The following is a 27,371-nucleotide window of genomic DNA, read 5'->3' as shown; positions in this document are numbered from 1 at the left end:
GTCTGCGTGGTCGTTATGAGAGGGTCAATATACACCTGGGGAGTCGTGGCTGTCTGCGTGGTCGTTATGAGAGGGTCAATATACACCTGGGGAGGCGTGACTGTCTGCCTGGTGGTGATGAGAGGGTCAATATACACCTGGGGAGGCGTGGTTGTCTGCCTGGTGGTGATGAGAGGGTCAATATACACCTGGGGAGGCGTGGCTGTCTGCGTGGTCGTTATGAGAGGGTCAATACACCTGGGGAGGCGTGGCTGTCTGCGTGGTCGTTATGAGAGGGTCAATATACACCTGGGGAGGCGTGGCTGTCTGCGTGGTGGTGACTCCACTGTAGAGTGGATCTCTAGTCTGCTCGTCATGTTGTACAGAAGGTCTGTCTGGACCATATTCTCACTTCCTGAACCAATCCATCAACTCCAATTAAGCTCCAACTCCAAATCAACTCACAAAACTAAAGTGGAAAAATAAATGCTGTGTGTGTTTTGTAAAGTATAACATAATGCTTAAAACACCAAAAGGGGTTCCTGCCCTGAATGGGTTAAAAACCAGGAAGTGACGCCTGGTGTTTTACACTTCAGAAACAAGCCCAACATTAAACAACCCGCAACTATGGATATTTACAAGAGACTTTACAGGAAAACACGGCCAAAGTCGCTTACAATAAGCATACCTGGCAACACTGCAAACCAGCGCTGCAAGCTAATTTGCATATGATCAAAAACCATGTTTCATTGGCCGACTGGCTCGTGCTGAACTAAAGGACCTCAACGTTCAATAGAAGGACAAGGTATCTCTCTCTCCCCTTTAAATGATGTCTCTCTCTCTCTCTCTCTCTCTCTCTCTCTCTCTCTCTCTTTCTCTCTCTCTCTCTCTCTCTCTCCTCTAACTCTAGCTGATCAGAGACATTATCTGTCCTCACAAAGACACACTGAGGAGGAGTCATAAAGCGTAAACCCAGGGTAGAGAGGTTCAGTGAATGTGGTCTGGAAGGTGTAAATGTGTCTCAGTGAGTCAGAGGACACTTCATAGAAGGACAGAGTCCCTGCAGGGCAGTCTAGATACACTGCTACTCTGGAGACAGGCCAACCCCTCTCATCCACTGCTCTGCTGGAGTCAGAGGGAACAACAGGGAGGCGAGTCACCCTACTATTGTGAATGACATAGTAACCACCTCCAGTACAGACCAGACTCCAGGAATGATCATTGTATCCAAGCCTACTACCCTCTCCTCTCCTGCTGATTGGTCTGTAAGCCCCTCCTATCACAACCCCTCCACTCCGCTCTACCTCCCACAGGTAACGACGTCCAGACAGACCTTCTGAACACAGAACCTGATAACGACTATCATCAAATCTATCAGGATGGTCAGCGTATGACTGAAGCTCCTGTGACCTTGTGACCTTCCTGTTGTCGTCAGACAGACAGAGTGTTCTGCTTGCTGTGTTTGGGTCCAGAGTGAGACGATGGGAATCTGATGAGAAAACAATACAGTAAAAAACATTAAATATTAAACATATTTACCTGTCTCACCCTCCTCCACCCCAGCTACCCCCTGTCTCACCCTCCTCCACCCCAGCTACCACCTGTCTCACCCTCCACTCCAGCTACCCCCTGTCTCACCCTCCTCCACCCACCCCAGCTACCACCTGTCTCACCCTCCTCCACTCCAGCTACCACCTGTCTCACCCTCCTCCACCCACCCCAGCTACCACCTGTCTCACCCTCCTCCACCCCAACTACCCCGTCTCACCCTCCTCCACCCCAGCTACCTGTCTCACCCTCCTCCAACCCAAATATCCCCTGTCTCACCCTCCTCCACCCCAGCTACCACCTGTCTCACCCTCCTCTACCCCAGCTACCCCGTGTCTCACCCTCCACCCCAGCTACCACCTGTCTCACCCTCCTCCACCTCAGCTACCACCTGTCTCACCCTCCTCCACCCAAGCTGCCCCCTGTCTCACCCTCCTCCAGCTACCACCTGTCTCACCCGACCACCCCAGCTACAACCTGTCTCACCCTCCTCCACCCAGCTACCACCTGTCTCACCCTCCTCCACCCCAGCTGCCCCCTGTCTCACCCTCCTCCAGCTACCACCTGTCTCACCCTCCTCCACCCAGCTACCCCCTGTCTCACACTCCTCCACCCAGCTACCACCTGTCTCACCCTCCTCCACCCCAGCTGCCCCCTGTCTCACCCTCCTCCAGCTACCACCTGTCTCACCCTCCTCCACCCAGCTACCCCCTGTCTCACACTCCTCCACCCCAGCTACCCCCTGTCTCACCCTCCTCCACCTCAGCTAACACCTGTCTCACCCTCCTCCACCCCAGCTACCACCTGTCTCACCCTCCACCAGCCCATCTACCACCTGTCTCACCCTCCTCCACCCCAGCTACCCCGTCTCACCCTCCTCCACCCCAGCTACCCCCTGTCTCACCCTCCTCCACCCCAGCTACCCCGTCTCACCCTCCTTCACCCCAGCTACCCCCTGTCTCACCCTCCTCCACCCCAGCTACCACCTGTCTCACCCTCCACACCAGCTACCCCATGTCTCACCCTCCTCCACCCCAGCAACCACCTGTCTCACCCTCCTCCACCTCGGCTACCACCTGTCTCACCCTCCTCCACCCCAGCTGCCCCCTGTCTCACCCTCATCCAGCTACCACCTGTCTCACCCGACCACCCCAGCTACAACCTGTCTCACCCTCCTCCACCCAGCTACCACCTGTCTCACCCTCCTCCACCCCAGCTTCCCCCTGTCTCACCCTCCTCCAGCTACCACCTGTATCACCCTCCTCCACCCAGCTACCCCCTGTCTCACACTCCTCCACCCCAGCTACCCCCTGTCTCACCCTCCTCCACCCCAGCAACCACCTGTCTCACCCTCCTCCACCCCAGCAACCACCTGTCTCACCCTCCTCCACCTCGGCTACCACCTGTCTCACCCTCCTCCACCCCAGCTGCCCCCTGTCTCACCCTCCTCCAGCTACCACCTGTCTCACCCGACCACCCCAGCTACAACCTGTCTCACCCTCCTCCACCCAGCTACCCCCTGTCTCACCCTCCTCCCGCTAGCACCTGTCTCACCCTCCTCCACCCAGCTACCCCCTGTCTCACACTCCTCCACCCCAGCTACCCCCTGTCTCAACCTCCTCCACCTAAGCTAACACCTGTCTCACCCTCCTCCACCCCAGCTACCACCTGTCTCACCCTCCACCAGCCCATCTACCACCTGTCTCACCCTCCACCACCCCAGCTACCCCCTTTCTCACCCTCCTCCACCCCAGTGCCTGTGTTATGACACTATAGGGTCATTATGTATTTTAGTGTTGGTATTACTCTGCATTTTCTTCCTTCCGTGTGTGTGTGTGTGTGTGTGTGTGTGTGTGTGTGTGTGTGTGTGTGTGTGTGTGTGTGTGTGTGTGTGTGTGTGTGTGTGTGTGTGTGTGTGTGTGATGAGGGACTGATTGAGTGGGTGAGTGGTTACCAGCTTGCATGAACAGACAGAGTGGTGTATGTGTGTGATTGGCTAATTTCTAGGAGGACAAGTGATATATATGATATATGATATGATATGATATGATATAGTACTTTATTGTCAGTTCACACTGAAATTTGTCTTGCGACACAGCAGCCAAGTATGCATAACACATATACACACATTTGACATTTGACACAAATAACAAGACAATTTACACACATAAAGACATGAAGACAAGAGCAATATCCACCGCTTAGATTACCCTGTCTAGATTACCCTGTCGCTACTACAACTCCTGATTAAGCCTCAAGGTCGACTGGTGGACAAAGGACCTCTTTAGTCTGACCTTATTGTATGCGGGTACACCATATCTCCTTCCTGAAGGTAGCAACCTATATTCTCCATACAACACATGCTTAGTATTAGAGGTGATATTCCTTGCTAACCTTAGGATGCTGTTATCATACGTGGATGTATAAAGTTTCTGAAGTTGTTGTCCAACAATCTTTGAACAAATGTTCAGTTTTTGCAGCAGTTGTGACTTTAGGGCTGCAGACAAACATCCATACCAGGTGGTACTACAGTACTGAAGAACCCTCATAATAACAGAAGTGAAAAACAAAAGAAGAATCCGTCTACTAGCACCGAAGGATCTTAGACGGCGAAGGAAGTAGATTATTTGCTTTGTTTTCTTACACACTGAATCAATCTGATCGTTCCATGACAATAGATGGTCTATTACTACTCCTAGGTATTTGTACGAACATACCTGGTTGATCGGTTCACCATGAATAGTAATGGGGGATCTGTGTATCTCTGGTCCACAAGATTCGATACACCACCAAGATACCCATGTACCTGTCTAGATACTTCCTTAATGTTAACGAAGTCCACAACCACAACACCAGAGGGAGTGCAACGAACCATGTACAACCCAGATTCGGCACAAACAAGGGACTAAATTATTTTCGCTCCTATGCCACCAAAATGTGGAACGCCCTACCAACAGTCATTAAGACATGCAAATCCCTTGACTCCTTCAAAACCGCTCTCAAAGGGCACCTACGGATGGCTGCAATTCAAAACTGGCCCCCGTAAAATCTGAATTCCCTCACTGTATATGTTTCTTTTCCCTTTTGACCTCCATTATGATGAATTCCTGTTCTGTTCTTTGTCTATATAGAAGTGTCTATTTGTACGTCTCTAAATGTTTTGATGAATTGAACATGGTGGACCCTCTTGTAAACAAGTGTAATGCTTAATTGGGTCGTCCACTCACAGTTAACAGCCTTTGTATTGAATTTGTGCTTGAAATGTACTGTAATTCTGCAAACTGTTAATAAATATTTCAATCAATCAATCAATGGTGGTGTACCAAAAACAATCTCTTATGTCTTTTTTGTGTTAATGATGATAGCGTTGTTATCACTCCATTCAACCACCTTATTTACTCTGTGTTGGTGCAGTCCAGGATCACTGGAACTATCTAGGAGAGAAATCAAAACTGTATCATCTGAGTATTTTAGAATGTATTGGTCTGGTGTGTCAGTGCGACATTCAGACAGGCATTTCTCAATACGACAGCTGTCAGTATAAAGGGTGAAAAGTACAGCTGAGCTCACACACCCCTGGGGAGCACCAACATTGGTAGTTAATGCTGATGAGAGGGTTGTGTTCATTTTCACCATCTGTACTCTCTTAGTAAGAAAAGAAGCATACCAGTGAATTAAGTATGGTTCAGTTCCAACTGTACCATTTTTGACACTAGTATATACTAACAAGATGTTGTAACAGTATTCTTTCAAGTGATTTCATAATCACTGAAGTGAGAGCTATGGGTCTTATGTTCTTAGTGGTTTTATGTGTGAGTTTTTTTTAAAGCAGCCAGCTCAGATGCAAAGTTTTTAAGGAGAAAAGCACTAAATTCATCTGGCCCATTAGCTTTCCTTGCGTTAGTACAGAAACACTTTCCTTATATCCTCTTCAGTGATGGTAATTCTGTCTGAGGGGGCAGGTGTTACAGCCTTCAGTATTTCAGTGCACTTTGAGGAATTGTCCAATGATTCAAATCTGGCGAAAAAGGTATTTAGGTCATTAGAAAAGCCAAGTTCATTTCCGGTCACAATAGGTTTCGTTGGGGTTGACATTCCTGTCATAGATTTCATAGTATCCCATGCCTTTTTGTAATCATTGGCATTAAACGCATCCTCCAGACGCATCTTCCAGACGCAAGTGATGACAAGTGTTGCATCGCAATGCGTTGTAGAAGCTTGTAAAAGCTTGTAGATCTGCTATTTTCAGCATGTAACCAAGTGTAAACTAACACTAAAATATAACTAAAACTCAATTAAGTTGTATTCAAAAGTCTATGACTAAACTAAAATCTAAACGTTGCTGTTAAAATCAACACTGATACGTTTTGCAGAGACCTGAGACCAGATTCTACAAAATGTATTTTTCTGTTTTCTGAACTTTAGTAAATGTAGTTAGTTACTTTCCACCACTGCACATGCCAGTAGCAACACATAGCAGACAGACAGACAGACAGACAGACAGACATACAGACAGACAGCTAGACAGACAGACAGACAGACAGACAGACAGACAGACAGACAGACAGACAGACAGACAGACAGACAGACAGACAGACAGACAGCTAGACAGACAGACAGACAGACAGACAGACAGACAGACAGACAGACAGACAGACAGACAGACAGACAGACAGACAGACAGATACTCACATTGTGTAAGGAGTTGAGGATTAGTCCCGTGTTCATGCCCTCCATGTTTCACTCTGTAGGAAGTAGAACATCAATGTATCAATGTCTGACTGTCTAACACAACGTCTCTGACACTACAGTGTTTCTGCTACCATTATCTTCACCAGGGCAGGCAGCCTGACCGGACAAACTCACTGCCACCTGGTTTAGACCAGAGGATTTAGGAATTCTTGTTGTTTTTACATTTCTACAGAATAATGTGATTTCTTCCCATGGTACTGGCCAGCAGGCTGTGGTCATACAATGGTACACTGAGGACACTCAAATGGAACTGCAACAGTATGTGCTGCTGAGAAACTGTCATGAAATGACTGAGAGGGAACCTTCTGTGTCCTCTCCTGTTAGACCTGCTATTTGAGCTTATCTGCTATTTGAGCTTGTAGATCTGCTATTTGAGCGTATCTGCTATTTGAGCTTGTAGATCTGTTATTTGAGTTTCATCATAATGTTCAGGCATACTACGGTTCATGTGGTTAATCACTGACTCTAAAAAGTTGTTTCATGCCAAATTACAGTTTACATGTGAAGTGCTACAACAATTTTGTTTTTCTTCATATAATTGTATGTTTCAATTAAAAGTACATAACAGACAGACAGACAGAGTCTACTCACTTGAGCGTTTCCAGTCCAGAGAAGTTCTCCAGTCCAGACACCGGCAAGACGTTGAAGGTCAAGTCTAATTCTCTCAAATGAGGATTAGATCTGAGAGCTGAGGCCAGACGTTCACAGCTTCTCTCTGACAACCAGCAGTTCATCAGTCTAAATGAGAAAAAAAACACCACATGTTTGATTGTCTGCTATAAAATACATGATTCTGGATAGAAGACAGTGAAGCTGATAACTGGTGATGTCACAGACACAAGGACATCTGCTGGAGCAAAAGACAATACCATTTTTTTGTATTGTCACTGTCATTTTTTAAACATGTTGATAAATCAATTCTCATCCCTAGCAGAACATATTTTCAGTCTGCAGACAAATGCATTTCAATTTGGGGATACTTGACATGAAAACGTTTGACAACCAATGCTGTAGACTCAGAGCAGGGGTCTTCAACAGGGGGTCCGGGACCGCCAAGCGGTCCTCTGAGTTACTGCAGGGGGGTCGCCAAATCTTCTTATAATAGAAGTGTATTACTATGATATCAACCTTATTCACACTCTACCAATAAAGCATCACCACAATATTAATAGTAGTAGACATAATAAACTAGAAAAGTCGCAATTTTGAAAAATTGCAAAGTGTGGTTGCCACAGTCGCTTACATATGCCCCTCCCACTAATATTGCTAGCCAGTTACAATGTCACGTCACCCCTGTGATCATGTGTAAGTAATTTGGAGGGGATTCATCCCCCCAAAATCATTTTTCTGCAAGAAACGGTTACATTTTTCGCATTTGCGGCGCCCCCTATGGATGAAAATAGAATCGCTATTGGCTTTTGGTTGATTAAACCATCCGCGACATCTGATTCGAATTTGGGATGGATGGACATTCCGTTCGTGATTTGTGGCATTTTTTGTATTATTGTATTTTTTGATTTTACGACCTATGGTTCAAGAGTTATAAGCCAAAATGTAAAGTGGGCTGTTATAGCGCCACCATGAGGCCGACCGATATAATTATAAGTTAAATAATTGTATTAATTATTTTGAATTTACCCCCCAAGTTTTTTAACTAGAGTGCTTACGGTCTCCGAGCAAAAAATACTTGAATGTGAGTTTTCGCATTTTCCCATTCATGTCAATGGGGACATGTAATGCACGGATAAATTAATATCAATTAAACTATACATTTCTCTTAGCAAAATACAAGCACACAATTCCCGATTTTTCCGGTCAATTTGACATATGGCTCAAGTGCGTACAGTCAAAACTGTGGGAGTAGTGCAGCAAAGTTTGTCTTACTCCAGTAAATGAAATAATAACTAGAAAGCAGTTCCTGTAGAAACTGCGTGGGCTCGCCAAAAAACGCAATGTATAAAGTTAAGTTAAGCAATTACAGCTTGTTCGAATTGGTGGTCTAAATCCATAAATGAGATTTCGGGACTGTAGCATGCTGCAAACAAGAGTTATAATTGTGTAAAGGCCAGCCAATAGGAAGACAGAGGGGGCGGGGCTTAGGCAATTACAGCTTGTTGCTATTTGTGGTCTACGTCCATGTACCAAAGTTTGAGGCTGTAGCATGTTGTAAACAAAAGTTATAGCTGTATAAAGGCCACCCAATAGGAATACAGAGGGCTTAAGCAATTAAGCCATTCCAGCTTGTTCCTCTTGATGGTCTGTCCATGTACAAAATGTCGAGGCTGTAGCATGTTGTAAACAAAAGTTAAGAGCTGTGTAAAGGCCAGCCAATAGGAAGACAGAGGGGCGGGGCTTAAGCAATTAAGCAATTACAGCGTGTTCCTGTTGGTGGTCTAAGTCCATGGATCAAGTTTCAAGACTGTAGCATGCTGAAAACCAAATATATAGCTTGTGTAAAGGCCAGCCAATAGGAAGACAGAGGGTCTTAAGCAATGAAGCAATTACAGTGTGCTCCTATTGGTGGTCTAAGTCCATGGAGCAAGTTTCATGACTGTAGCATGCTGCAAACAAAAGTTAGAGCTGTGTAAAGGCCAGCCAATAGGAATACAGAGGGCGGGGCTTAATCAATTAATAATAATTAATAAGCAATTGGGGGAATTCAGATTTTTACGGGGGCCAGTTTCGAATTACAGCCGTCCGTAGGTGCCCTTTGAGAGCGGTTTTAAAGGAGTCAAGGGATTCGTATGTCTTAATGACTGTTGGTAGGGCGTTCCACATTTTGGTGGCATAGGAGCGAAAATAATTTAGTCCCTTGTTTGTGCCGAATCTGGGTTGTACATGGTTCGTTGCACTCCCTCTGGTGTTGTGGGTGTGGACTTTGTTAACATTAAGGAAGTATCTAGACGGGTACATGGGTATCTTGGTGGAGTATCGAATCTTGTGGACCAGACCCATTGCAAGATGCTGTACTCTGTCGTCGACCCTAAGCCATTCCAGTCTGTCAAAGTGGGCAGGGGTGAGGTGGGTTCGGGGGTGAGGCCAAGTAGGAGCCTGACCAGTTTGTTTTGGGAAGTCTGGAGCCTAGTTTTAAGGGCCTTTGAGGTGCTGTGGTACCAGGAGGTGCATGCATAGTCAAAGAAGCCTTGTACGAGGGCTCCTGTTAAGGTTTTCAAGGTGTTTTTGTTGACCAGTGAGGAGATCCTGTAAAGGAATCTTGTTCTTTGGTTGACTTTTTTTATTACGTTGGTGGCCATTTTATCACCGGAAAGATTAGCCTCCAGGATGGAACCTAGGTAGGTAATTTCATCAATGTTATCACACGTAAAGTGTGATAACATTGTCACCCACTCTAACCAAGAAGCCATTTGTCTTGCTGAGATTACTATTAGATCCAAAGAGAATGGATTCAGTTTTTCCCAGGTGTAAAGATAGTTTGTTATCAGCGAGCCAGGTGCAGATTCTACCGAGTTCAGAGCTGAGGGCATTTTCAACCTGCAGTTTGTTCCTCTCCGATACCAGCAGTGCTGAGTCATCTGCGAACAGGAACAAGTTGCAGTCACAAGCTGAAGTCATGTCGTTTACATATATTAGGAACAGTAGAGGCCCTAGTATGCTTCCTTGTGGGCTCACTGGGAGGGGGGGGGGACAGTGTTCCGTTCACTTCCACCATCTGTTCTCTCCCCTCCAGGTAGGATTGCATCCAGCTCACTGATGTGCTATCGAAACCAATTGCTTTTAGCTTGTTAACCAGTATGGAGTGGTTCACGGTGTCAAAAGCCTTTTGGACGTCCAGCATGACCATGCCGCAGTATTTGCCAGCATCCACCTCTTGTTTGATGTGGTCGCTCAAATAGAGAAGGCCTGTGTCAGTGGAGTGGGATGTTCTGACGCCAGATTGGAACTCGTACATTAATTTATTAGTGGCAAGATACTTTTCAACCTGTTCATAGACTATTTTTTCCATCACTTTCGAGTTGGAGCTTAGAATAGAAATAGGGCGGTAGTTGCCGGGGTCTAATTTACTCCCTTTCTTGTGCAGGGGGGTTACTTTGGCCAGTTTGAAATCTTGGGGGACCTGTCCCTGTTTGATGGAGAGGTTTACTATGTGGGTGATGATTGGAGCTATAGAGATGGCTGAGTCTCTTGAGAAATTTGGAGGGAATATTGTCATGGCCAGTGGCCTTGTGGGGTTGGAGGGCACTCAGTTTCTTAAGTACCTCATCAGTTGTTACCATAACTAGTTTAAAATCGTCTTTACAAACACCTAGGTTTCTGTAGATGGTTTTAATGTGCTCTACACCGAAGAGCCCAGAGTGGGAGGGCAGATTGTTAACCAGCGTTGTTGCTATGTTTGTAAAGAAGATGTTCAAGTAGTTGGCCACATCAAGCTTGTCAGTGATGAGAGTGTTGTTCGCTTTAATGTTTATGTTTGAAAACCTGGTTTTCAGTTTCTGACCGCAGCCTAGTTGGTTGTTGAGTAGCTTCCAGAGCTCTCGAGGATTGTCTTTGTTTTCCTCAGCTTTATTATTAATAAAGTTTATTTTGGCGGATTTGGTCATGGCAGTAACAATATTTCTTAGCTTGTTTCGTTGGGTTTTTAGGTTGTCCAGCTGAGCTTGGAGATCACTGTCGAAGCACTTGGCAAACTTTGACTTGCATTTTAGAATGTCTCTGGCTTTCATTGCAGTCAGTATGTCTGAATTCATCCATGGCTCTGAGCGGGTTTTGACCCTGATGGTTCTCAAAGGAGCCATGTTGTTCAGTACTGATGTAAATTTGGTTTTGAAGCCACGCCAAGCATCTTCGACAAGTGTGCTTTTAAGCTCATCGGACCAATCCAGACTCTCCAATTATTGGTTAAAGACCTCACTAGAGTAGGTTTTGAGGTCCCTTGATATGACTGCTTTGTGACAGCCAGACTTTAGTTTTTGTTTTTTGCGGGTACAGAATAGGATTGGAGAATTGGAGATTCTGGATTTGTCCGAGGTCAGAATGAGATCAATGCTGATGAAGCTGTGTAAAGGCCAGCCAATAGGAAGACAGATGGGCGGGGCTTAATCAATTAAGCAAGTACAGCGTTCTCCTATAGGCCTATCTCACAGCCCGCTTTCCACGCCCACTTCCGGTAAATAGTGGTGTCATTTAACATTAGCATTTACACGTTTTTTTCTCTGGAGAATCAAGTACATTTTCTAATGTAAAAATGTGATATTATTATGAAGCAAACAAGATGGTAAATCAGCTCGAACAGATAGAACAAACCTTACCTTGAGAAAACAAAAGTTGTAGACTTCTTAAATTACCTCTGTTAACATGTAGTGTCTATGGAGTGACGTCACGCTATCACCACTAACCCCGAAAGGGGGTGTATTAAAGGGGCGGGGAAATTCTGTGAGATAGGCTTATTGGTGGTCTAAGCCCATGGAGCAAATTGCAAGACTGTAGCATCCTGCAAGCAAAAGTTAGAGCTGTGTAAAGGCCAGCCAATAGGAAGACAGGGTTTGTGTGTGTGTGTGTGTGTGTGTGTGTGTGTGTGTGTGTGTGTGTGTGTGTGTGTGTGTGTGTGTGTGTGTGTGTGTGTGTGTGTGCCTGCCTGCCTGCCTGCCTGCGTGCCTGTGTGCGCTTGCATGCGTGTGCATGCGTGTGTAGAGCCTAATTGCACAAACAGCAGATCTACAAGCTCACAAGGTTTCGCAGAGCAACTTATTGAGATCTTGTAACTCTAATGTCAGCCCTGTAATTAAGCCCTTATATGTCTCAGCTGTGGGAGAGTAAAACAGTGCCAGCACTATGACTGGGAGATTTCAATGGGCCTCAATGGGAGAAACCTATGCCCGAACAAATTGCTCTATCGCAAAAAGTAAAAGTCAAATGCAAATATTTCTTTCGCTGTGAGTGGCCTGAGACATTGAGGTACAACATGTGCGATTGTGGTGTTGGTACGATCAAAAATGTGGTTATAAGCTTGACTGTATTTGTGTCACTTAAAGGGCCATAGTTCACATTCTGTATGTATCTGTGCTTTGGTGGTCACATTGTGTGAGAGAGGAGGACATGTGTGGCTACAAAATGACCAAAGAACATGCGTGTGAAGTGAATATTTTGTCCGGTACGACAATTTGTTTGTTCCAAGGAAAGAATTTCAGTTTCCACCCACTAGTCTACAAGGGCCCGCACTCTAAGCGTGAACTAATTAGGCCAAATGGCCTGCGGTTGAACTGCGATTTCGGAAAAACTGTGTAACGTATTCGAATACGGTTTGAACCACGAAAAAGTCCAAAGTCGTGTGAGCTTGCTAAAGTTTAAATCACGTTTCTACGACAAAGTATGCCAGAGTAATGAGGCTGCAAAAGTGAGGTTGATTTGGGATAAAATCCCATTCATTGTCTATGGGAGAAGAGAATAATAAATCATACTATAATTAAGCCAATGTCTGAATGTCTGAATGTCAGAAACACTCACATAGCTCCACACTGCCTGCACCAAATCACTCCCACTTTTCACACATAATTGACCATAATAATATGGAGGTCTTAACGAAGCCCCTTTTCCCATTTCACAAATTAAGAATTGCTTTATTAGTGAATTAAAACGCCGACCTAAAACGCGCAACCTCGCACCCTCACACACCTCCGCCCCTTAGCGACACCTGCATCACAGGCCACCGTTCTCACTGTTACCCCACTGGCATGCTTCCTCTAGCTACCGCCGCAACACAACAAACAGTGCCCTATACAATTTGGCACTGCCGCCACGGCACACACACGCAACAACCACGGCGCGCACACACACACACACACACACACACACACACACACACACACACACACAGCTACCGCCGCAACACAACAAACAGTGGCACACAGTACACAGGACAACACACTTTCTTTCACCCGTCGCAAAGTTCGACTTTCGCAACGCACGCATGCGTGGGTCCATACACACACTGACGGAGCCACAGCTTCATTCACACGTTCCTTCCGCCAGCCCAGGTAAACAATTCCTTCCAGCTACTTTCGCAACGCATGTGTGTGTGTGTGTGTGAGTGTGTGTGTGTGTGTGTGTGTGTGTACGGTGTACTTTCGCAACGCACGTGTGTGTGTGTGTAGCTACTTTCGCGACACGCGCACGCGCGTGCGTGTGTGCGTGCGTGTGTGTGTGGCTCAATCATAGTTTAGGGGTCCTGCATGGGGGGAGTTCCCCCATGTCCCCAGCTAAATGATAGTTTAGAACCAACTGGGGTCTTTCATACTTTTCAAATGGGGGTCTGTGGGCTAATAAGTGTAAATGTTACAGTCCTTGCCATGAAAACATTTCCCTACCATGCATTTATACGAATACTTTCATGTTATAGTACTGTTTTTATTCATAAAAAAAACCCCACAAAAATATATTATACAAGTTAAAATGAATGGTAATTAATATTTCTGGGGTCAATATCTCACAACGGGTAAGGACTAGTAAAGTTAAATATCTAAAAAAGCATAAATAACTGCAAAGAGCTGAACATGTTGAAATTTGAACTACATTTCTAGCATAAAGTATGTGGAAGTAGTAGGATTTCGAAGAAAGTGAACTCTGTGGATAACAATAGTGTGCTCGCTATAAAGCGAGCCCATAATAAATATAAACTGGCAATAACTAGTGTGTGCTCGCTGGAGCGAGCCCACAATAAATATAAATTGTCGATAACAAGTATGTGCTCGCTGGAGCGAGCCCACAATAAAGTGTTACAATTACAATAGTCTGGTTTAATAAAACTAATATCTGACCGTAGAGTCTCCAGTCTACAATGTGGACTCCTCAGTGCTTCACAGAGCAGATCCAGGTTATCGCCCAGGTGGTTGTAACTGATGTCCAGGTGTCTCAGATGGGACGGATTAGAACTGAGAGCTGAAGCCACAACTTCAATGTGTTCCTTCTGGAGGTCACGGCCAAAACCAACAAGTCTGTAATGACATATTAAATGTAAATCAGAGATGATCAAAACAGGTCAGACCAAGTTCACTGTCAAGGAAGTAAACTTAGAGATCTTCTATTGCAGATCTACAAGCTAACAATGTGTCACATTGCGAGGTTGCAGATTGGCTATTTTCAAAAACATATTTAAGTAAATTGACAATAATAAATTAACACAATTATGGTGTGGGGGTCCCTGGCACACAATGTATTCAGATAGAAGTCTGTTACATAATACATATTTATTTATACAAATTAAGTCCTTGGTTTGAGAACCACTGGTTTACATTAAACACTGTAGAATGAACCACCAAGGAGTCTTTTAACAGACCTGAGGCAGATTCTTAGAAAATGGCTTCTAAATCATCAGTTTTCTGAAAAACCCTATGTTTCTATGTTCAGTGTACTAGTTCTCAAACTATTTCATGTCAAGGACCCCCAGAATTATATGTAATTGGCTGCGGACCCTATCTGACAATATGTTGTTCCAGGGACCCCCCAGAAGCAAAGACATGAGTTAAAAATGTTCGCTCTGTTTTCACGATTTTTCAAAAATAGCAGATCTACAAGCTCGTAGCGCGTTGTGCTATGAGCTTGTAGATCGGCTATATTTCAATATAGTATGACATACTACATACTAACTAACATATATCGCGGCACTAGGTGCGGCGCTACGAGCTTGGAGATCTGCTATTTTTCAATAGCTAAAGTATAACATAATGCTTAAAACACCAAAAGGGGTTCCTGTCCGAAATGGGTTAATTTGTGATGATTCCACCTCTGTGTGCGTGTGCACTGTGCACGTGCATGTGAGTGCGTGTGTGTGTATGCGTGCGTGCGTGTGTGCGTGCGTGCGTGCGTGCGTGCATGCAGCCGTCCATGCATGCGTGTGTACAGTACGCAAGTGTGTGTGTGCATGCGTGGCATGTCTGTTTATTATTTGTATTAATTTGTAATGAATGAATATAGTAGAATAATATTAAATAGGGATGTACCGATGAGACATTTTGTCCGATATCCGATATAATTAATTGCTGTTATGGCCGATATCCGATATAACCTATGTCGATATGATCTCATTCTGTATTAAGAAAATATAATCATTTTTGCCATTCTGAAAAAGGCTTATAATCCAACTTGTTGACTGTTTTGAAAGCTTCCCCAGAAAACATTTTTTCAGCCTTCATCATAACAAAAGGCTTTTCAGGCTTTATTATTTTTTTCAACATAATAATTATAAAATAAAATATCTGCTAAAACCGATATATAATTTTACCGATACCGATATATCCTTTTAAGGCCAATATCGGCCGATACTGATGTGTTTGCCGATTAATCTCCCATCCCTAATATTAAATATACCGGTAGTAATATTTATAATGAATGAATATAGTAGTAATATTATATACGAGTCATTGGTGCTCAGTAATGTTGTTATTCACAGGACTACTAACCTGGCTGTTGTGCAGTTCCTCACAGCTGGGATCAATCTCTGTCGCCCCCCTGGTGATGTGTTGTATTTGTCCAGGTCCAACTCCTCCAGAACCTCCTCTGACATCAGCAGCATGGAGGCCAGAGCTGAACACTGGGTCTCAGAGAGTTCCTTCCCTGATCTGCTCTCTGACTCCAGGTACTGTTGGATCCCCTGACTTACTGATGGGGCGTTCATCTCCATCAGACAGTGGAAGATGTTGATACATCTGTCAGGAGAGGCACGGCGATCATCCATCTCCTTCAGGTTGTTGATGGCTCTCTGGATCTCCTCTGGACTGTTCTCTGTCTGACCCAGCAGGCCTCCTAACAGACTCTGGTTGGACTGCAGTGAGAGACCATGAAGGAAGCGGACAAAGAGGTCCAGGTGACCATTCTCACTCTGTAGGGCTTTTTGCATGGCTCTCTTCAAGAAGTCCTCCAAGGAACTGACACGGCTGGTTCCCAGGAATGTCTTCAAGACCTCCCTGTTCCTCCGAGTCCTCTGAGTGAAACGGTGGAACCATAGACTCTTGTTCCACTGAGTGAAACAGTGGAACAGGTAGACTGCAGCCAGAAACTCTTGGAGGCTCAGATGAAAAAAGCAGTAGACAGTTTGGCGGAAAAACACATCATCTTCTTTGAAGAAGGTTGTGCAAAAGCCAGAGATCAGCAAGTCCTTGTCCACATCAAGACCACACGCTTTGAGGTCCTCCTCATAGAAAATGATGTTGCCTTTGTACAGTTGGTCAAACGCCAGCCTGCCCAGCTTTAGAAGAACTTTCCCTGCATCCTTTATGAGCTTCTTTTTGTCTTCCTCATCTACTTCAAGATCTTGTGTCTTCTCCCGCAGTATCTCACCGATCAGGAAGTAGCGGTACATCTCAGTCAGGGTTTTGGGCAGCTTGTATTTCATCTTCATGCTCATCACAACTCTAGCAAGGAACCAACAGAAGACTGGGATTTCACACATGGTGTGGAGGATCTTTGATTTCTGGATGTGTGAGTAGATTGAGCTGGCCTGGTTCTCATCACTGATGCTCTTCGTGAAGAACTCCTTCTTCTGGTCATCTCTGATGAACCCTCGTACTTCTGTCATTCTGTTAACAAACGCCTTAGGGATCTGATTGGATGCTGCAGGTCGTGAGGTTATCCAGATGTGAGCAGAGGGGAGCAGCTCTCCCTTGATGAGGTTTACAAGCAGATGTTCCACTGGGTACGAATCCACCAAGTTCATGAGGCCAAAATCTGTTTTGAAATCGAACTGGAAATAATTTTCATCATATCCATCCATAACAATCATGACTTTGAAGGGGCTCTTGTTGTAGTGTCCTGACTTCTGCAATACCTTGAAGATGTCATTAAGAACGTCTTCTGCAATACTTCTGGTTTCCTTGATGCATTTGTGCATTAGCTGTGCCAAAGTAAAGTTCTGTCCCTTGAGAACATTTAACTGGCGGAACTTGAGCAGAAACACAAGGTGTGGATCTTGGGGGAAACATTTCTTGGCCCAGTCAGACAAAAACAATAGTATGAGGAACGTTTTGCCAATTCCTGCACAGCCAACAGTCAGCACTGATCTTATGTCTCTTCCAGAAGGGTCTTTGTGCATTTTACCAGGTTGGATATGTGTTCCATCTCCTGCCTTATTCATCTCCATCTGTCTGACCTCATGGTGGCTGTGGATGTCTGTGTCTTTGATGTCTACATTGTGGGGCGGGATGAAGACCTTTTCAGGCTCTGTGCCCAATTTTACACATAGACAAGTACTGCTCATGTTGTCCTGAAGCTGGTCTTCATAGTAAGTAATGGGAAGCCCTGATGTTTCCACCAACAGACCTGTAGGAAACAAAGCAATTCCATGTTGAGAGAGAGAGAGAGAGAGAGAGAGAGAGAGAGAGAGAGAGAGAGAGAGAGAGAGAGAGAGAGAGAGAGAGAGAGAGAGAGAGAGAGAGAGAGAGAGAGAGATTTGGCACATCTAACACATCCTAGAAGGGGTGCCCAGAGGAATATGAAATAGGAAGTGAGTTTTTGACACAATTGATTGAAAGTCCTTCATTGGTGCTACTTAGCCCCGCCCCCTCTTCTCATACGTCCATATTTCATATTTTTTGCTATGAAGTTCTATCAAAACTTATCACGCTTTCAATGAATTATGCAGTCAAACAAAGTAGACATTACTTCCAAAAAAATCTATAAAATGTATTTTCTTTACTTTCTTACCTGGCAGCGCAACAGAAGGATTCCATTCGCTGAGTTGTGGATACGTGACGAGAATCTCTGGTTTTTGGAGAAGTGTAAGGAACTGAGATGAAGTTCCCTCTCCTCTACTAATCACTGTATCAATAAGCTCAATACAAACATCTTCTGGCTGCGCTGTATGCTTCAGTTTTGTATAAACTCTATCATCAATAATTCCCTCACAATGAGCATGCTGTAGAATGTGGAGATCTGATCTGAGCCACTTGATCAGTTCCACCTTGTTGGCCACCAATATCTTCACAGACGAGCCCTATAGAAATGAGGTATTATTATTATATTTTACACTATGCAAATTAATTGTAACAATGACACCTTATTTTGAGGGTATCCGGAGAACTCGCCAGTTTACCATCTTGTTGGGGCGAAAAGGGGACAGCACTCGCACAAATTTAAAAAAAGTGAAGACATGTCGCCGGAACTGTAGACAGCTCGCCGGGATCTGGACAGCTCGCCGTGGTGTGATATGATATAAATATGAGAGAAGACTTACTAAATTAAGTTGTGATTGTGTCTCACAATCTAATGAAATATGTGAACCAAAAATGTCTCACATGCTAATGTCTTGATGGAAGTACTAAACAACTATGAATAGAGATGCTCCGATCGATCGGTGTCCGATCATGATCGGCCGATAATGCCTCTATCGGGTCGGATTTCTCAAAATAAATCAAAATCCTTTCCGATACGCCCTGCTTAATGTCCTGATTGTCACGTATCCGACAAACTTTAAACTGAGCAGATTGGACCTCCCGTTCCAGAGATAACGGCCAAAACGTCTTGAAAACCACCACCACCACCACCACCACCATGAAATAGCTGGGTGACAAACGCAGTGTTGACAAACGTGCCTCTGTTTAACGTAATCAAAGCCCCCCTTGCAAATAATGCACTCCCTTCCCAGACCCCGGATGTTTACTGCAGTGGAGTACCTGCCTACCATTTACATTTCACTGCAACTATCATTAGCATTCTCCCTCTGGGAGAGCTCTCCCGCCCTCTGGGAGAGCTCACCCGCCTCTGCGACATGTTAGGTGAGATATCCGGCGACATGTCAGGACATTCTGGGACCTTCGCGACGACATGTCCGGACATTCTGGGACCTTCGTGGCGACATGTCCGGCGAGATCTCTGCACTTTTCATTTTTGTAGATTGAAAAAATATTGGGGGTCCTTTGCTCTTGGCATGAAAATGTTTGAGAACCACTGCTCTAAAACAATATTAGACAACGTTTGAGCCACAAACACATTGCTCTCTCTCTTCTCCTTTTGAAATAGGCCTATTCATGATTCTGCTTATAGAGAAGTAGCCTATGTTAATTTGTTTTATGGAAACAGTTTGTGTTGTTGAATGTGCTAATTGCACAGAATTATTCAAAAGAGAGAAAATGGGCAAGCCATAAAAGAATGCACATTGCACTTGTCTTTTCATACGTCATGTGGAAATAAGGTAAATAAAAAAAGTAACATTAATGTTGTCATTTTATCAACCGGCCCCTGGCCCCTTTCCATTTTCATAATGTGGCCCACATGTTCAGCAATTTGAGTATCCCTGGTTTACTGTGTCAGAAAAGGACACCAAACAAGCAGTTTCATGATTTCACAACGCTGTGATCGGTATCGGCAATATCGGTATCGGCAGATACTGTTTCCAGTGATCGGTGATCAGTGATCTGCCCCAAAAAACCTGATCGGAGCATCTCTAACTATGAATGAATTTAATTAACATTCTACTTCATCTATCCTCTCTCTCTCACTTGTAAGGTGTAAGGGGATCTGTCCCTTCCCCTCTTTGGGGTGGTGCTTTCATAAGTACTACACCTATGAATGAATTGAATTAGCAGTCCTACTGTAAACTCTAAAAGGTGTGTTGAAGGAAATAAAATATAGCTGTGTTACATTAACACTGGGAGTGAAACTATCACCACTGCAACTATCATTAGCATTCTCCCTCTGGGAGAGCTCTCCCGCCCTCTGGGAGAGCTCACCCGCCTCTGCGACATGTTAGGTGAGATATCCGGCGACATGTCAGGACATTCTGGGACCTTCGCGACGACATGTCCGGACATTCTGGGACCTTCGTGGCGACATGTCCGGCGAGATCTCTGCACTTTTCGCGGCGAGACGGAAAACTGTCGAGTTCTACGATATTCATTTTGAGTTGCTATTTGCCAGTAAACCAACCTGTATAGAATCTACGTGAGAGGAAGCCATGGTCTTCTCTGGATGAGGCACAGCTGTTGAACAAAGAAGAAATGTAACCTTTTCTCATTGGAAGGTGTGTAAACTCCACATCAATGGACAGAACTCAGAGTCTAAATGTTGTGTGTAAACTCCACCTTAATGGACAGAACTCACTGGCCCTAATTTATCAATTGAGTGTAAAATCTGCCCCAAATTCGAGCGTCGGTTTTGTAGTACACCCACGTCACCACGGCATTTATAAAGTGATCGCAAACAGCTGATCCTTCCTTAATTTCATTCCTAGCAGTGATAAATGTGACGGCTGAAATCAATCTGGCACGCCCTATGAAATCCCTCGTTTTTGCGACATGAACAACTGCAATACGACCTGGAAACCATGGTTACAGGACAAAAACAAGTTTCCCCCGCTCGCCTTACTGCCCGCCTCACCCCCCTCTCTCTCACACACACACACACTCACACACACACACACACACACACACACACACACACACACACACACACGCACACACACACACACACACACACAGACGCACACACAGACACACACACAGACGCACACATGCACACACAACTTGCAAGCCCAACTGGTGTGTTGTATCTTAAAAAAGAAATAAAAACGAACACCTTCATGAATTAAATAAAGCTGTAGGCCTACCCTGTCTTTTTCCCTCTCACCTCGCTTGCCTTGCTGTCATGTCCACGCACGCACGCATGCACCTCAAGGCTACATGACACATCGCATCGCCATGAATGGAATAAGTTTGTAGGCTAGGCCTATATTAATTGTACCCATTCGTGCACAGTGCACGGCGAGTGAGTGAGTGAGTGAGTGATGTCTGCATGACATAGCATGTCGTCAAGGCATAATAATCAACATTTATGGAGTGATTTGATCATTGATGAACGAATCATAAACATATGGATGAAGGCTTGCATGCTGGTATGTGCTGGCGACGCACGCCGCGATCCCGTCCTCCCGACTCCCGAAAATTATCTCGCTTTTATCTGAATGACTGTCAAAGCACTTACTTATTTAAATGGTGAATGATTAAGCCCCTCACGCCTATAGCCTACAATTGCAAATAGGCAAGCTGTATGCTTGTCATTGTCACTTGGAAATAAAGGCGTGCAGTCCATTTATGCCTAAATATCTTTTTTTATAATATCACAGGGATTATATAGGCATCTGATGTCACGCTCATGCGCTCCCAAATCATCTCACAAGTGCGTTCACGTATGCATGTTTAACAAGGCCAGTAAAGCACCAGCTGTTTGATTAAACCCTGTAAGACCCAACGATGCTTCTCGGTAACATTTTTATTTTAATTAATTACTTAATTATTATTATTTTTGTCTGTTCTTTTTTCACCTAAACATCATCATTGATGTTCATTGTTTAGTCTTGCAATGCCATTGGTCATGATATTTGCATATAAATACCCCCCACAGAGGCACACATTTACACAATTTCAAAATCTCTGGACTTTTTAATCTAAATTAACCTATGACCTTTAATCTTTAACCCTGATAAAAGTAACTAAAATGCATGTAATACATATATTTGTGTGATCATTATAATGTCTAGAACATGTATTATGTATTATTGTGAAAGATATCCACCGAATGTAAATTATTAATGTATTATTATTATTTTAATAATTATTATAAATGTGCATACAATTTCCTTTAAATTGCACAAACTAGTACATTGTAAACTCAATGAGTCTAAATGTTGTGTGTAAACTCCATATCAATGGACAGAACTCACGTACGGCTTGCGTACATTTATTCAGAAGGTTTTAGTCTTCATGCTGAATCAATAAATAGTTCCCAAATCTCAGATAAAATATGTAGGCATGTGTCCCCAACATTGGTCAGCAAATAAAAAATGATAGCCTATATAAAAGCCAAGTATCACTTGGCCTAAATGCATGCATTCTAGAGGCAAGTTAGCCTAGAGTCCCACACAGAAACTTCCCCTGCAAGCCAGACACCTTTTTATTTATTTATTAGGATATTTCTAGCATGCGTGATTGCGCTGCTCACTCGACAGCTTTCTACTCGCAGTGCAACGTGTTGTGAGCTTGTAGATCGGCTCTCGCGGACTCACGCTGCTCACAATTATAATAAGAACATGCACTTATCTGCATTCTGCACTGTACGAATCCAACGTTGTTTAGTGTAGTAATGTCTGCAGTAGGCCTATTTAAATTGTTTTGTTATGGAGCTCCTTTGAGTCAGTCAGACCGTCGGTGTGTGTGTGCCGCTGAACCGAGTCCAATCTGGGTGAAATTCACATTGGAAAATGAATATAACGGCGCACCTTAATTAATTATAATATGGGCAACTGTAGCTGTGTAGGCTGTAGGCTACTACATTGATCTCATCATGAGATCAATCAAGTTTGACATCATGAAATGAACCTGCACTTACATCTGACAAAGAGGATATAGGTAACATTGCGCTAGAAAGCTGTGTGTGTGTGTGTGTGTGTGTGTGTGTGTGTGTGTGTGTGTGTGTGTGTGTGTGTGTGCGCGTCTGCGTCTGTGTGTGCGTGCACCTATCTGTCTGTCTGTCTGTCTGCCTGCCTGCCTGCCTGCCTGCCTTCCTGCCTGTCTGCCTGCCTGCCTGCCTGCCTGCCTGCCTGCCTGTCTGTCTGTCTGTCTGTCTGTGTCTGTGACAACATGGTGTTAAAGTGCTAGTGTTTTCCTTCTTTTGTTTTAATCAATATTATTTTGTAGTCTTGCCCTACAGCCTACAGCATGACTTTGGCTAGGGCCTATCTTTATCCAAACCGACCGCAGCTTAAATAGGTGAAATTCAACTGCGACGGCACGGACTGCGATGCGATTATTGTTTCTTTAAAAAAAAAAAACACTGCCTAGCGCGAGGCTTCGCATGCGCGAGGCCCTGTGCGGCCGCACCACTCGCACTACCCTAAAAGCGGCCCTGACTGTAGGGGATTACTTTTTAAAAGTAACCTTCCCAACCCTGCGTATATGGTTGAACATATAAATAGCTATATGCTTACGTGTCCATGATCAGAACAAATCCATTCTCCACATGACATTCAGATAGATGACAGTGAGATGATATTATATAAGGCGGACTTCCCCGCATGAATCAATGCAGCTCTGATAAAAAAAAGTATTGGATATCTATTTGACCTCTGCAGGCGAATGTGCAATTGTTCTTTCCTTTTTTTTCCAATTCATCAGTAAGGGCTTTTATCATTGCCGAGTTGTAATATAGCATTTGGTCGTGTGGTGAACAGTACAAATTAACTTCTTTCTCGTTTTGTGAAAGTAACTGTAACATCAGTTAACTTATGAACGTTCTGACATTTAACAAGGAGTGAAGCAATGCGTGCCAAGTTGGCAAGTTTCGTTTATAATTATATACATATAACTCGCGCTGTTTGCTTGAAGATCTGTCCGTGCAGAGACCCGCCTGTGAAAATTAACTTCTACAAGCTCATCGCGGCTGTTGTATATAATTTAAAGCTTGGGAATCCTCTGTGCAGACTATGATGACAAATTTCGATATTTCCTGTTGCCTTATATGGTGTGGAATGGGCGTGGATGTTCCATCTAACCAGGCGACACCAGGCGAATCGGAAAAATGCGGAAAGGATACACTCGGCGATCTGCACAAATTAAGTGATTACACCAGCTTCCCTGAATAACACGGGAGCTAAGCGTAGGTTGAGAGGACGGATTAATACGATATCATTACGCATCTGTTTACACATCATTTACACTGTGACGTATTTCTCCTTTTTGAATGAGGACCACTGAGTCTAAATGTTGTGTAAACTCCACCTCAATGGACAGAACTCACTGGCCCTCATTTATCAACTCGGTGTACGCCAAAATATGGGTGCACGCCGGAATTACCGCATTTCCGCAAAACCTTGAACTTGAACGTGTGCCAGGACAAAAATCACGTTGGGAGCTGTCGTACGCTTTGTCCTCACCTGTTTTTCTGTCGTACACAAGCGGAGCAGCATTGTCTGAACTGCTGGCATGCTGTCACAGGCATCTAAACATATGTTTTCACTCCTAAAATGTATAAAACTAATAATACATGTGAATAAAATATATTTTGTAAAGGCATGTCATATGAAATTGGTAGGATATTTCCAAGTGTGCAAGCAATTCAAATTGCGCAATTAAAGTTAGATGCTTAACCCTCTTATGGCCAAGTCTAATTAACAGTGGATTGTGCCTTCTGCCTATTCATGTTTAATTTGTAATTTTAATGCCAATAGAAAAATCTGTGATATACAAACTATATCTCATTCGGAAACGGCAATCCTATAGTATTATACCCAGTCCTGATGGTGGCGGTAGCGTCACCACTGTGCCGTTTTTGACCAAATAGAGCGAATCTGGCGATGTCACTTCCGGTTTAAGGAATCACAACATCCAGGACTAGTTTGGACTGGTGCAGCACTATCAGATGTCCGGAATGCTAAGCGATCATTGTTTATTTTAATAACTAAGTCAAATTAAGCTCTAATCAAGCCCAAGCAGATTTTGGCCGGTTTTAGGTAGATTACATCAGCCGTTAGCCAAACAAGCTAATAGTTGCTACATTTTGTTATATTAAGCTCCCGATTATAGGGGATTAAACGATTACGTCAATTACGTCAGTGGCCATAAGGGATTTATTGATATCAATACGCATAATATGTCACTGGCCATAAGCCGGTTAAGCCATTTAAACAGTGTTTTGCATGAGCGCATACATGCGAGGATTTGTGCTGTCTGTGCTGGAATATTTCCATGACGGGACGTTAGAGAGTATAGTGCAGTGCTGCAGCTGCACTATACCCAACACGGGTAACCTACTGTAGCCTAATCTACAGCAGGCCGATGTTTTTCTGGAGTTACGGTATGTGCAATCTCCTCCTTGTTTAATAAACCTGACGCGTCGCTCGAATGCCAAATGTACCGTGCCAGCGCAAGTGGGAACCAAGATAGGTATAGGCTAACCCAGCCAGCCCACCACCACCAGTGCCAGTGAGTGCCACATGAGGCTACGGTTTTGGCTGCACATTCATATAATTGACAGTTGACAGCCCAGCCACTGCAGCGACTAGCGACTGCGAGGCAATCTAAATAGACTGTTGAACGTGCATGGTCAGTTGGTCACAGACCACGGTGTCACGGACGGACCACAGTGAGACAGACAGACAGACAGGACAGGAGGGAGGAGATGCACCTATTTGCAAAACAGCAGCGTGTGTGTGCGCCTATTTGTTATTTAATTCATGGTTCACAGGTTCAGGTTTTCGTTCACTAATATATCTTGTTGTATATTAAATTAATAAAGACTTTAATAATTTAATATACCGGTAGGCTACAACAGTACAACTAACTATAGGCATGCCACGGTATGAGATTTTACAGTACGGTACGGTGCCGGTATTGATAACCTATACCTCGGTATTCCACGGTATTTATATATAAAAAAATAAAATAAAATAAAAAGATTGCCCCCCCCCCCCACCTATGTCTAGTGACTACCCCCACCTCCTTATAAGCCCTTCTTTGTTCCCCAACCTGTAGGCCTACATATCTTATTTTTTTATTTTTACCTTTTATGATAATTTTGTTATTTGTCATGTGACTTGTCATGATTATGAATTGAAACCGAATGGAAACAAGACAGCAAGGACTTTTTTCAGTGATCCCTTTGGACATGTGTTTGACTGTACCCTATACTGATTACATTTCTGCCAATAAAGTATTCAATCAATGAATCAATAGCTATTCCCCACTGTATTTCACTGTACTATGGCTCCCCCTAATGGCCGTTTTGTACCCTGCACGCTGGATCTAGTGATCTACGCTGGAGGTAGTGCAATCTGCGCATGCTCACAACTGCGTGCCTCTGTGTTGACAGTTCACACTTTTAGTTTAGTACATGTGGAAATATGGAATATACAATTGGATCTGGGTGTCTTTCAGCAACACTAACTCAAAGGTAGGAAGCAACTTTTCAATCTACTGCAGCTGTGGTGAAAATAAATGTTTTGCCTTAGTCTGCGAGTGGAGTTGCACTGCATGCGCGCAGCATGCGCCGCCCACCAACGCTGTATTATAAGCTCGGAAATCTCACGGTATCAACACCGTGGCTGTTCCTGTCGCGGTATTACCGAAATTCGGTAAACCGCAGCATGCCTACAACTAACACAGCAGGCGCGTAGCGTAGATCAAATAATTGACTGGGCAAATTAGCATCCCTGGCCGATAGGTGTGAAGTGTGAACTGTGAATGGTTTGGGGGACCATTTAAAACAAAGGCGGCCTGCATGCTGTGGTTTACTAACCAGAAAGGCAAGCGAGGCGAGAGGAGAAACAGACAGGGTAGGCCAGGGTAGTTACAGCTTTATTTAATTCATGCAGGTGTTTTTTCTTTATATATTTAAGATACAACACACCAGTTGGGCTTGCAAGTTGCATGTGCGTGCATCTGTGTGTGTGTATGAGAGGGGGGGTGAGGCGGGCAGCAAGGCAAGCGGGGGAAACTTTTTTATTAGCTTTTTCCATCGTGGAACTATGGTTACCATGCGTTGTTTGGTCGTATTGCAGTTGTGCATGTCGCAAAAACGAGGGCGAGGCTTGATTTCATAGGGTGTGCCAGATTGATTTCAGCCGTCACATTTATCACTACTAGGAATGAAATTAAGTCACAGGCATCTAAACATATGTTTTCCCTCCTAAAATGTATAAAACTAATTATACGTAAAAGCGCTTTTCTCTTCTGGGAAGCAATGAAAGCTATAGCTGCTGTCTCAGCTGTCAGCAACATTGTTGTGAGGAGAGCTAGCTCTTTGAGTTAGCCAGGTGGCTAGGCTAACCCCAAAGGAACAGACTGCCTGCCTGGGAACTACTATTCTTGGAGCCATGGCAACACTGTGGACGCTGCTTGTGTTGTTCTTGGTCTTTGGGGAACTCCTGTGCACAAGTGGGTTTGAAACTCTTCCCACAAACACGGCAGTGCTCCGTGCCTATACGAGAGAGGCCCTGCTCGCCCTTCGGTCTAAAGGGAATACACCGCCAACGAACCTCCCCGGGCCGTCATCAGCAGCTCTGCCGGGGGAGCCAGACGAAGGAAGAGGGGTAGGAAAGGTGGCGTCCGGCAACGCGTCCGCAGAAGAGGAAACAAACCTCCGCTGCCTTCGATCAT

At 44.4% G+C, this 27,371-nt stretch overlaps 1 protein-coding gene across 1 annotated transcript; it reads right to left on the bottom strand.

Moving 5' to 3' along the window:
* Positions 1-892: 892 nt before the first annotated feature.
* LOC306919174 (protein NLRC3-like) lies at positions 893-27,371 on the bottom strand (the record flags this gene model as incomplete). The annotated part of the gene is made up of 7 exons (XM_079532004.1): positions 893-1,468; positions 6,220-6,272; positions 6,871-7,017; positions 14,052-14,228; positions 15,693-17,448; positions 17,932-17,988; positions 27,251-27,371. The coding sequence occupies 7 exons, from the start codon at positions 27,369-27,371 to the stop codon at positions 903-905; spliced, it is 2,877 nt and encodes a 958-aa protein (XP_079388130.1). The 3' UTR covers positions 893-902.

The sequence above is a fragment of the Electrona antarctica genome, assembly GCF_951216825.1.
Source record: "Electrona antarctica genome assembly, contig: scaffold_99, whole genome shotgun sequence".
In the NCBI taxonomy this organism is placed as follows: domain Eukaryota; kingdom Metazoa; phylum Chordata; class Actinopteri; order Myctophiformes; family Myctophidae; genus Electrona; species Electrona antarctica.
Note: the sequence above shows the minus strand (reverse complement) of the source record. Positions and strands in the feature narration are given on the sequence as shown.